General features: G+C 39.6%; 2 protein-coding genes; one reads left to right on the forward strand and one right to left on the reverse strand.

Moving 5' to 3' along the window:
- Positions 1 to 3,260: 3,260 nt before the first annotated feature.
- On the forward strand, positions 3,261 to 4,235 carry GSTUM_00009826001 (uncharacterized protein; the record flags this gene model as incomplete). Its single annotated transcript, XM_002840936.1, has 3 exons — positions 3,261 to 3,744; positions 3,810 to 4,165; positions 4,227 to 4,235. 3 exons carry the CDS (start codon positions 3,261 to 3,263, stop codon positions 4,233 to 4,235), a joined length of 849 nt encoding a protein of 282 aa, XP_002840982.1.
- An 87-nt stretch (positions 4,236 to 4,322) lies between these two features.
- On the reverse strand, positions 4,323 to 5,575 carry GSTUM_00009827001 (uncharacterized protein). XM_002840937.2 has 2 exons: positions 5,353 to 5,575; positions 4,323 to 5,306 (listed from the first exon to the last, which is right to left on the reverse strand). Exons 1-2 carry the CDS (start codon positions 5,429 to 5,431, stop codon positions 4,465 to 4,467), a joined length of 921 nt encoding a protein of 306 aa, XP_002840983.1. The 5' UTR covers positions 5,432 to 5,575; the 3' UTR covers positions 4,323 to 4,464.
- Between the last annotated feature and the right edge of the window lie 6,901 nt (positions 5,576 to 12,476).

Consider the following 12,476-nt stretch of genomic DNA (forward strand, 5'->3'; position numbering starts at 1 on the left):
ATATTAGCTTGACACAGAAATACAAAGTAGAATAGAAAGATCAAGACAATATATTGGAGAATGAGAGTAAGATCAGGGAGTCATGAGAGGACTACCAGACAAAAAAAGAGAATATGGTACAGAATAGAGAAGTAGCACAGATGAAACTAGCTAGCATAGAAAAGTAACAGACTAGCAAGAGCAGATATCAAGAAGACTCTAAAGAAGGTTGATTGGTGGGAGGTACATGTCAATAACAGGAACTAACAGTCTGCATATACTGGGAGTAATTGTACCAAAATCAACAAGTATAGTAAATAGTTACTAGTAATGGTCCCTTGGGTACGATCTGATACATCTAGGTATATATAAACAGATTGAAATTTTTTATTTTGCTCTTACTGAGCATCAGACTTACCGGAAGTACAGGACATAGGATAAAGGTTTTGCTCATAAGGGTATTATAAATATATCCAGATCTAGCATTTTGCTAATGATATCTGATAACCCAGTCAAGTACATACCTAGATTTGAAGGTATAGTGAGTATGTATCAGACCAGAGAAAAAAAAGCAATTGATAGAACCTGAATGTGGAATCTTGAGATGGTATGATACCAGAAAAAAAATGGTAAGTTAGTGTATATTAGAATATAGTAGAAGAAGATTAGCTATCACCTATATGCGATAAACTAAGCAGCAAAATATCAGGTTGTAGGCAGTGAGCTATAAATATTATCATAGCGCAAGTGAGATGCTAAAGATATCAACAGCAGACTACCTAAGGTCAGATATCAATTTGATATAAAGGACTAGAATCAGATAATATTTGAATAAATTGGTAGAGGCTCTGACATTGTAAGGACATACAGCATACATCAGTAAAAATAACATTTACATTAGACAAAAGGTATTTGCATTCAAATGATAGTATCTGTCCCATACATCCCCTACATCCCATTCATCCAGAAGTTAACAACTAGGGTAATTTGTATTGTAATGGTACTGACAGTACTCTTGTAAATCCTACATCCTTCCACAACTGGTAAGGAATATTCTCACTTCTGATAATATGTGAGGAAATACACATTTGTTCCATGCATCCAATCCCTTTAGCCTGGACTAGGAATCTTGGAATCCATGTGAAGAATTGTACATAGGGGAATTTGCATCAGAATTTTTGTCCGTCTATTTTTAATGTGTTCTCTAGTGTGGACTTAAATTGAACCACAGACAATAACATGTTTCTCACTACTACTTCCACAACTATACTCCTACTTCCTACCCTAAACTGATATTTATTATATACGTCACAAATCTCAGAGGCATATATCATTCACTTCAGCATAATCAGAGTATTCTAATGAGCAAAAGCAGATCCAAATCTGACCTCTTATTGTAAAGTTAATCATCTTCCTGACTTTCACTGTCTGCAAGTTGATTTTGTCATCAGGAAAACTAACTTGGTCTACAGGTACAGTGAGTCTACGGAGAATATACCATTCGATTCAGCTCTGCTAGTGTATTCGAATGAGCTATATTACCTCCATATCCAATACCTAGTTGTGAAGTTAATGATGTTTCTAACTCTTGCTGTTGGAGAGCAGGTATTTTTATCTGGAAAGCTAACTTGGACTACAGTATCGCCTATATGAGGGCCACTTACCATTCAATTGAGCTCAACAATGCCATCCTCATGAGCTACCCTCTATCCTAATATGACTACTGGGAATAGAGTTTATCTGCTTCCTGACTTCTTTTATTCGTACTTGACTATTTTCCATAGATTCTTAATAAACTTTTTAATTCACATTTTTCTTATATAATATATCTTATTAAGAATCATAAAACTATTATTCTTTCTGACATAAGTAGCTGGAATGCACAATTTGGCAATTAAATTAAGATTTTGTCTAAAGATATTTTATATGTTTAACTCCAGGTTAATTCTTCTGAAATATCAAGAGAAAATTTAGTAGCATCCAGTAGACTAGGTCATACATACTCTGCATCCAAGTTCATTGTCAGTATTAGACTGTATCAGATGCGTCAAGATGGACACTGGCCTTGTCCTGACCCTTTGGGTCTGGGTCTTTGCATCCAGAATAAGAGTTTATGCTTATCTCATTCCATCCATCTGACGCATCCGATATACCAAACCCAAAATATTACTTTAGATAATGTATAGGTTCCTGTATTCAGATCTTATCTAAATACGAGATATTATGTCAGACAAAATCAGGAATCACCATAGAATGTCACATCATAGCTAACAGATAATATTTTGATAATTTTCATGGGTAAGAGACTAAGTAAGTGATTGCATGAGAACACTTCATATATTCCTAGGTCCTTGATGAGAGTACAAGATCTATAGAGAATGTGGTGTTAATATATGGCTGGGGGATTTCTTTCTCAGTTGCCGTAATTTGTTGACCTGGATCAGCTACATTGTAATTACCAGAAAGGTACTCTATGACTAAAGTTCTAAAGTCATGAAATAAAAGATCACATCCATTACGGAGCAATAGAATGAAACTATAAGTTCTTGTATTTTAATACCAAATATCCATTCTATAGGCTATTTGATTTCTTGTTTACACTGTATGTTCTTTAATTAATAGTGACCATATCATTGTATATTACTACTCTGAAACCTTTAATCAGTTTATTAGATATCTACTAGATTGACATGACCTGAATATTTGGAACTAATCTCTTACGAGTCTTGTGTGAATTGTTTTTCTATGTATCAAATCTCTTAGATTTTTCCCGATACCTATTGAAAGTGCTCCACGGTAGATTATTGGTTTCTAAAATTTAATACTGACAGCCTGCAGGCCGTATATCGGTCTTATATTTTATGAGATATTTTTACAGCCATATAATTTTTGCTGGGAAAAAGAATGAAAAGAATATTCAATGTCACATGACATCTCTAAGAGGCAACCAGCTCTGCTTTCATCTTCCAATTCCTTTCTCCCATTCTGGAAAGGAAGGGAACAGTAATTTGTATGGGCTAACGGAATGAACAGTTGCCGACAAACAGGCTCTACGGAGGTACAGCTCCTAAGTTTTGTATGTTACACCAGTTGCTCACACAATGCCCACTGCGAGTGTAACATACAAAACTTAGGCGCTGGACCTCCGTAAGGTAGAAAGTGGCATTCGGACAATTTAGGGCACAGCCTTGGCGAGTTACAAACATGCATTTAATTTATCCCACTACCCTTACCACGATTCAACTCCTGTATCACCTCCTCTTTCATTAATACCACAAAAAATGAGCCCGCCTGCACAAATCCCCGACTATACCATCCTACCAATAACTCTCCCGGCCACGCTCCTCGTCGGAGCTGCCACGCACTACCTCTACCTGCGCAGGCACGCCCCCAAGCAGCCTGCGCCACACGACCCGCGCTCATTATTCGTCGTGAACGTCCCCGTTGACGCCACGACTGCACACCTCCGTGCGCTATTCACCGGGATCGGTGGTGGGCGGGTGGAGAAAGTGGTTTTCGATGGGGACAGAGGAGCTACATGTGGGATTGGGAAGCGGAAGCGTCACCTTGCGCATGAAGTCGGAGATGGAGGGGAAGTATGGGATAGACAATTGTGTAAAAGCGGGAGTACAGCTGTAGTTGTCTTCGTGGATAAGCCGAGTATGGACGTGTCCATGAAAACCGCCAGAAAGCTCTCCAAGACGAGAGTGGTTTGGGGTGATGGGATTAGCGAGGGGGTGAATATACCTGCGCTCGGGATACCACGTATTCACCCTCTCGTTCTCTTTCTCACTCTCACACTTTACACTCACTGATGTGATCGTGCCCAGGCTACCTGGCACATCATAACCTAACACACCCTTCTAAAACCCACCTACAAGCCTCGGTAAACACATTCATAGCTGCCTTCGAAGCGGAGGAGAGAGTTAGACTCCGCGCGCTTGCAAAGCGCAGACGGGAGCCCGACGATGACGGATTCATCACTGTCGTTCGAGGAGGGAGAACGGCACCGGCTCGACAGGAGGAGGCGAATGCAGTACTTGAGAAGAAGGGGAAGGATAAGCATGAAGGGTTTTACAGATTCCAGGTGCGCCAAGAGAGGAAGAACCGGCAGATGGAGTTACTGAAGAAGTTTGAGGAGGATAAGAAGAGAGTTGCTGACAGGAAGAATTTGAGGAGGTTTAAGGTGAGTTTTGACTTCTACGAATTATTCAATATGACAGGAGGAGAGCTGATTAAGTTTATAGCCGCTGTGACCCACCTGTGGATGGTTTCCATTGCCAGTCTAATAAAGGGGGGGAATGAGATTGGACGGAAATATGTTGTATAATTATGCTGCACAGAAAAGTTACTTGCTTTGGATTCTCCGTTACAAATAACTAGTTATCTTATCACCATAACACCGAACCTCCCTCATCTCTATTGCCATATACGATGACTTCCGAAAGGCCACCCCCACATCCAAGCTCCCCTATAACACCCCTTCTAAAACCCACCCCACTCCACACAAAACGTCCTAACCTCCCCCGTCCCATCTTCCCCCCCAATCATCCACGCCTTCTTAACCCCAGTCCCCAATCGCCCCCCGCCAACCACGTCCCGCATTTCAATCTCTTCATCCCATCCCAGACCATTAACGACGAAGTGCGAGTGGAATCGTAGCGGATCTCCAGGGTACGCCATATACTGACACCCGAACCTGAGCCCAGGCGAGAGGAAGTATCCCCTCTCATGAAGGTGCTTGTAGAGCGGATATCCCTGCGTTCTTTGTGGTCGCAGCGGCGCCGTCCGTATATCCCAGGGAACTGGAGGGCGGTGGTATATCGGATGGGAGATTGCCGGCGTAGGATAGTACATGACCGCATTCGCAGCTGTTGGAGCTGGTACAGCTGTCGTAGCAGCCGGTCTCGAGTTTGATACCGATGAATTCTCGAACACCGTTTCCCCCTCGGCCACATCGCCCCGTCCGCCTTCAGTCCCTTGCCCACCACCATCCACCCCTCCCCCCTCATCGTTACCCCGACCCTGAACAAAAACACCCCTCTTCTCCTGCACCTTCCTGACATACTCCTCTACACCCCTCCTCTGACCTTCCTCTCGCTCTTCCAAAAATTGATGTTTATCCACTTCTAGCATGTCCCGCAGGCCGTGCTCGTGAACGTGTACGTCGTCAACAATGTATCCGGCGCCTTTATCAACAAGAAGCAGCGCCTCCTCGATCATTAGCTCTAAAGGTAGGCCAAGGAATATGTTTTGTTGTGGGATCTGTGGGAGGGTGCCAGTCAGGCAGCCGGACATTCGGTGTGTGCGGCGGACGTGGGAAATTACTGGAAAAGTTAGTGGTGCGGGAGATGGGGGAGGGGAGGGAGATACCAGTGGCGTCGTAGAGGAGGTAGCTGGAGCTGACAAGGTAAATTGGGAATGGTTCCTGCGGAATTGTAGGGGTAGTCATTGGGCTGTAGCTGCGGCTCCTGCAAGGGCTACAAGTACGGTACTGGTGTAACCAAGAGTACAGAATTCTACTAGATGCCCTCCTCGATCCTAGAGGGTTGTCTTGTATCACTGTAATTTGTCTCTGATTTGTATAAGAGATAATTCAGTATATGTATTGGCTGGTTGAGGTAGATGGTTGACTGGTTGGTTGTTGGGTGCAACTGCGGTTACTATGGATATGTGCTGGTGTTTAGTTAAGGGTTTGGCATTCTTACAATAATAAGGATAAAGGTAATAGGGTCAAATGCTATCCCGTAATATGTGTATATTTGTGCGATGGATTAAAAATACAGCCTCACATATTACACCTTAGAATAAAAACCAAGATAATGTTATTTTTTTTCTTTCTTTTTAATACTTTTATTATACTACAAATTGTCCTTGATGGCAAAGTTCTGACCGTCAGGGGTCTTGTCTTGGGAATTTGGGGCTCGGTGCATCGTGCATGAATAAAACAACTTTTTTCCTGCTAACAATTCATGATTAACTTTGATCTTATATCTCACATTTAAAGTAATTCTTTCTTTGGTTTATCCTTTTCTTATAATAATGAATGGTTTATTTGTTTTACTATATGTTTCTCCTTGTAAATTATATTCAGTAGCAATATTCTGACTATCAGGAAGCTGGTCTTGGTAATTTGAAGCTCAATTCCTCTTGCATGAACAAATAGGCTTTTATCTACTACTAATTTATCACATTTTAAGTAATTCTTTCTTTACTTTATTCTTTTCTCCATATGATAGGTAGTTTTTTCTATCTTTAATATATTTTTCACTTTACAAATTTCCTTTTGACTTATAATCAATTTCTATCTCAAATCAGATTTTGACATTTAAACAATTTTTTTTAATTTACCCTTTTCTCAAAGTAATAGGAAGTTTTTCCTTCTCTAATACATATTTTATCTTTCAAATTACTTTCATCTTCAATGGTATAACTGTCTGGGATCTTGACTTGACCATTTAAGTCTAAACTTTTCTGATATGAATCATGAAGTAATTTACCTGCTAGCAATTTGTCATCAATTTTATTACATATCACATATTTTGGGTAATTCATTCATTCATGTTACCTTGTCATATTGTTATGACATTGTGAAGTTTTTCTTTTTCGTACTTTTTTTACATTGCAAATTACCTGCTATGGTATTATTTTAACTGTGAGAAATCTTATTTAAATAGTATGAGGCTCAACAAATCTACTATGAATGAATGTACCACTTATCAGCCATCAAGTTATCTTTGATATTTGACTTATTTCTTTTATTTTAAGCGATTTATTTTTCATGTTAACTGTTATATCCTATATCATATAATATTAAGTGTTTTTATACATTTTTCATAAGAGAAATTCTGTGTAGTGAAAGTTTTCTTGCTGCTAGAAACTTTGAATTGGTATTGTAAGGTACAACTATGCTTTTATCAAACAGCCATCCCCCCAACTGATTAAATATCTAGTACATATCCATTTTCTTCAATTAAAAGATGGTTACACTCCTACTAGCATCAGTTATAGTTGGGAAACCTAAGTATTCTGCTATAGTGAAGATCATGTACCATAAAGCTTGTTTTGCTTTCTCCTTGTACACTTGCTATGAGAAGGTCTATATAACCTAGAGAAAGTAAGTAGTACTTCTGTATTCTTTACAAGGCCAATCTGCTTAAGTGTTGCTAATTCTACTTTCTGGTAGTCTCAATCGGCCTATTTGGTTCAGGGTAATCATTCATCATGGTCCCACTAATCTTGTTCAGCCAAGTCAAGTATTCTGCCTGCTTGCAGATAATGGTCATTATGGTCTAGTGAAGCTATGATTATTATTGTTTAAGTTACAATAGTTTGATTGCAAGTAATCCATCAGCATTTCTTACAATTGAGTTACAAGATATAGAAGAAGATACAAATTCAGATTGAGCAGCTGGATTATCACAAACATCTATCAAATAACTACTAGCCTGATCTCAGTAAAGAAATATCTCAAACTCAACTGATGTATCATATACTGCAAGAGGTTATTGCTCCCCTATAGCAATGTCTCCATTACAACCACAGTCAAAGAAAAAACCTCACCTAATTGTTCACCATAACTCATTCTCATTGGCAGAAAACCTGATCTCACTGCCTTGCCATGGTCCCTCGTATAAGGACAAAGACTTTTTTTATCCCATCAAAGCTCCTGGTAAAATGAAAGGAAAAGGCGTAGGAAGTAATACCACTCTGCCTTCCCACAAGACACCAACTCCACTCATAATGAGGTTTGCCCCCTTTGGCAACCAGTCTACCATGTCATCTATTTTTGAGACCCCCAACTATACATCATTATCTTTTACAAGATGCTACAACATGTATATGACAAATACAGGAAAGCAGTTAATGGTCTGCCACAGCAAGTCAACAGCCTTACAGATGAATTGAAAGACCACCAGAATATTGCTTTTTCAAGACAAGTATCTGTAACTGCACTGACTACTAAGCCTACCCTGGCCAACCTCCTACCTCTTACTCATTTGCCACTATTGTAACAGAACTAACTACTTTTAACTCTATTTGTGCTCTCACTCACCAATACTGGTAGTTCACCTCTGACGATGCAAGGCATGACAAATCTGCCTCCTGCATTGTCATCTCCTTTACTGCTCCCTGTTACCTCTCTCTTTATTGACAAGATACTAGCTGCCCTCTCCTTTACCTTCACAACTGAAGGCTCTCTGTGTTTCAACTCTTAGATCCAGTGGTTCAACTACCATGGCTTTGGACAACATGATAACCTGTGCACTTTACCTGCTTGTAGGTGGTACACGCTTCCACATGCTACAGGGGACTATGCCTGCTCCACTGATGCCTGTTGCCTCTGCAGCCACCCATGTACACACTCTACTCTGAGACATATCAACTGTGATGGCCCTCATGAGTTCCTCTTTCCTGCCTGCTCCACCTGCCCCCAACACCATAAAGCTGTTCCAGAGCCTGTTGAGAATCATAATATGGTAGATATGGTCAATTCCTAGGCCTTGTATTCTTATCTTTTCACTCTTGGGTAACCCACATATTCTCCACTCCACTTACAATGATAATCAGAGTTAGATAATACTGGTGGTTGTTTCCTTCCTCTCAGCACTCAAGTAATGGAGTTCTGTTACTTGGTATACTTTTATTTGTGTAGGTTTTGACATAGCTTCTCACTGGTAATTTTCTCCCAAGATATTGGAAGAAGAGGAATAAGAGCCAAGGTTTTCTTTTGTTGGTTTTCTTGGAATTAAGGTTTTCTTTTTACCATATCTTACACTATATGGGGGATTCTTGTACCTTAACAATAAATTATATTACATAAATAAAAATTAAAAAAATCTACATATCACTATGCTAAATTTGCGCCTACTCAACTCACATGGTCTCTCTAGTCAACTGGGACTGGTCAGACCAAAGATCTCATGTAGCAAACTAAACAACTCTGTGGTTTCCTAATATCTACTGTATAGAAGTATTTTAATCTCTTCAACTGCCATGCAAGCAGAGTAGTAAAAACCCTTCAAAATCCAGATCTGTTAGTAGTGAGCTATTATGTCCATACCAATGCTTTGCCAACTATGTAACACTCTATCTATTTCCGCTTAGTCTTTTACAAGGATCTACAGCTCTTAAACATGTATTGGCTTTTATTCCATTCTATATTATTCCAGATGATGGCCAGGTTGCTCACATAATAGACACCCATTGTAACGATCCCTCTTTGGATAGTTAATGTTTGGCGACGGGGAACGATACTTCTCTTCCTGTCTTTCTTCTTCTCTTTGTCTTACGATAGCTCTAGGCTTCTGCCTACGTTACCGATAGTACAAGACCCTTGTCTTCTACCGGTAACGCCTATCGTAAGCTTTCTTTAACTCTTCTTCGTAAAGCTCTTTTCTTGGCGTAATGATAACGTTGCAATAAAGGTAAAGATCGTAAGGGCGTTTTATATTCGTTAAAGTAATAAATAGGAAAAGTACTTAGAACAAAGCATGAAGAACCTATCTTCCTCGGCCGCATCGGCCTCCTTATATAGTGTTCTTCCCGCCTTTAGTCATGTGACCTAAAGTGGTCACATGTGCGAAACTAAATCATAACAAACTAATCATATGACCAAAGTGATCATGCTCAAAACCCATGACCTCATAGCAAGGTCATGTGCGAAACTCATAAACCAATCATAACGCAATAAACAAGTCATATGACTCGACTGAGTCATATGCACGAAACCCATGACATCGTGATGAGGTCATGTGTGAAACATAAATCATATGTGCAAGGCTTGCCTGTAAGGCACACTCGTAAGGCATACTCGTCAGGCGCATGTCCCATGACTCATACTTGAGCCATGTGCGAAAGCATCACAAATCCCACACATAACCAATCATATAACCCGAATAGGTCATATGCGTGAAACAATAACATACCTGTGACTCATAACCATGTGTCACGTGAAAAACCCTTTCCTCGCTAAGCCACGTTCATGACACCCATAGAGGTTTACTACCAATAAGCACTACCCAATATCAACACTTCCTGAAGTAAGTCTTAGTATTAGATTAAATGAGTGTCTTAGTATCTATAATGATTCTCCTGTACTAATATATTTCCAGGAGAATGGACTGTGGTTACATGGCCTATGAGCCTCCAGAAATGTCTGATACAATGTGTCCCTTCAAAGCAGTAGTACTCTGTCAGTCTTAGACTATGACCCTAGGAACTTAAAATAGGACCAGAGGAGCGGTATTAGCCACTAGTACTGAACATTACTACTTCTTCAGAGCTTGACTTCATGTATTGGAGTACTCTACATCAACCTGAGATTTGAATAATATAAGTAGTTCCACATAGTACAGTGACTAGACAAAAGTCTTGGTGATTGTCCCTTTTCACACTAAAAGAGGGTAAAATCTCCACTTTTCAATAGATCTTATCTCATTGAAAACTAGATCTCATTTTGCCAAAACTCCTGATTTAAAGTAATCTTATCTGTATACTATCTCATGATCCATGTGAACCATATCCATAAGTAGCTGAAGGTTCCACGTAGTTGTAAAGTTCTACCATCGCTTAAAATTCATAATTATCACCAATGTACCTACTTCACATCACCAAGACTTTTGTCTAGTCACTGTAACAATCTTTAACTTCTTGTAAAGTACTGTGTAACAAGTTACTTGCAAGGTAGGGTACCTTAGCTTTATAACAGGGTAAACTTTAGCCCAAGGTAGAGAGATTCTTACTTGATAATATTCTAACAGCAGATTGAGTTACTCTAGACAATCGGGTGACTCTACCTGGACTCAGTGTCGCACAATTCAGTGTAACTTCTAAATCCACCACTTCAGTTACCCAACCCAGTATGATAACCACTACTTTTTGTTAGTGATCACTAGTAAATGGAAAACTTGGTTAGGATGACAATGATTTGAATTGTTTATCTCAGGAACTCACATCTATTCTGCAGCCATCATAGGCATGAGCTATAAATACAATTTCCCATACCTGTTCATGACTAAGTATTGCAACTCTTTTGCTATCCTGTTACTTGTCATTTTTAGATAGCACTATCACATCATATATTAACTCTGTATCATGTACAATATCTTACATAATTTATCAGCTAGTACCTAAGTACTTTTAGGATGACATACTATGTCTAACAGAGCTACTTAACCAATACTACCATCACTTGTTAGACACATATCTACTTCCATTCCTATCATGGTAGTCTCTTGATACCAGTATAGGTATAGGTTTGGCTAACTTCAATAGCACTCTGTGGAGTCTCATTAGACCTAGTCTGAAGTCCTTGGTCAGGACAGCAGCAATGATCACGGTTGACCAGGCCAAATTGTGGGGTGGAAATTAGTACATTCATGTAAAGGATGAACTCTGGACCTGCTAGGCACAACCGGATCCTCAGGACGCCTAGGATGTACCCAGATTCTCAAGATGCTCTGGGCACATGTGACGCATATAATAGAACATTATTGTCAGGATGTACAGTCGTGTCTGAAAAGTTTTTGTACTCTTCACGGGAACACCACCACCATAATGAACCATCACATTAACTGGATAAAAACAAAAGAGAAAAGTACAATTTTAAAACTAATACCAATACAAATAACAAATATCAGTTTCCTCAAGCTACCATTTTGTGTGACCTCTATCTGCATTCAATACAGCCTGAATTCTCTCAGGTATTCTCTGAAGCCACTCATCAAATGTCTCTTGGGGAATCATTTCCCACTCCTACTTTGCTGCCTGAAATAATTCTGAAACACTATTCGGCCTTCTTCCAACCTTCGAGAATTGCTTTCCAAGGGCATTTTTGAGAATTGTGCAAGCACATTCAATACGGTTAAGATTTAGTAAGTTGGGGGGCTAAGGCAATCTTTGCTATATATAATCCACCTGTAATTGTTTGTTTTCTGGACCATTATACCATGATGCATTATCAGCAGCCCTGTAGATATTTTCAGGTGCATTGTGTATACCCTTTATAAAGGGTATAAGGTAGGGTTGATGGATTTCTGGTGCATATTAGGAGGCATTAAGACCAAGTCTATTTGCCTTGCTTGTCCTCTCCACTTGAGTACTCTTTCTGATCAGAATTAATTCTGTTCTTTCTCTATGCATCATTGCAGCATACACTCCTATATTGGTGCATCCAAACTTGAAGCTGGGCTTTAAGATCTTTTCTTCCAGCTCTTCACCTCGTCTGAGTCTGATCTTTCTCCCCACTGGATTTGGATCAAATTTAATTGTAGCTTTATCCATAAAGACAACCTATTTTCAAGCTCTTGTTCAGCTTCTCCTCATTCTAGCAAACTCCTTTCTCTTCTCCTCTTTGTCTTTTCCTCTAAAAAGGCTGTTTTCTAGGAATCTTAAGCTTAAAACCAGCCTCTGCAAATATCCTGTTAATAGTATGTTTTTCAAGTCCCACATTGGCTTTTTGGGTAATGACTCTGAGTGGTAAATGAGGATCAATA

The sequence above is a fragment of the Tuber melanosporum genome (genome assembly GCF_000151645.1).
Source record: "Tuber melanosporum whole genome shotgun sequence assembly, scaffold_60, strain Mel28".
Taxonomy (NCBI): Eukaryota; Fungi; Ascomycota; class Pezizomycetes; order Pezizales; family Tuberaceae; genus Tuber; species Tuber melanosporum.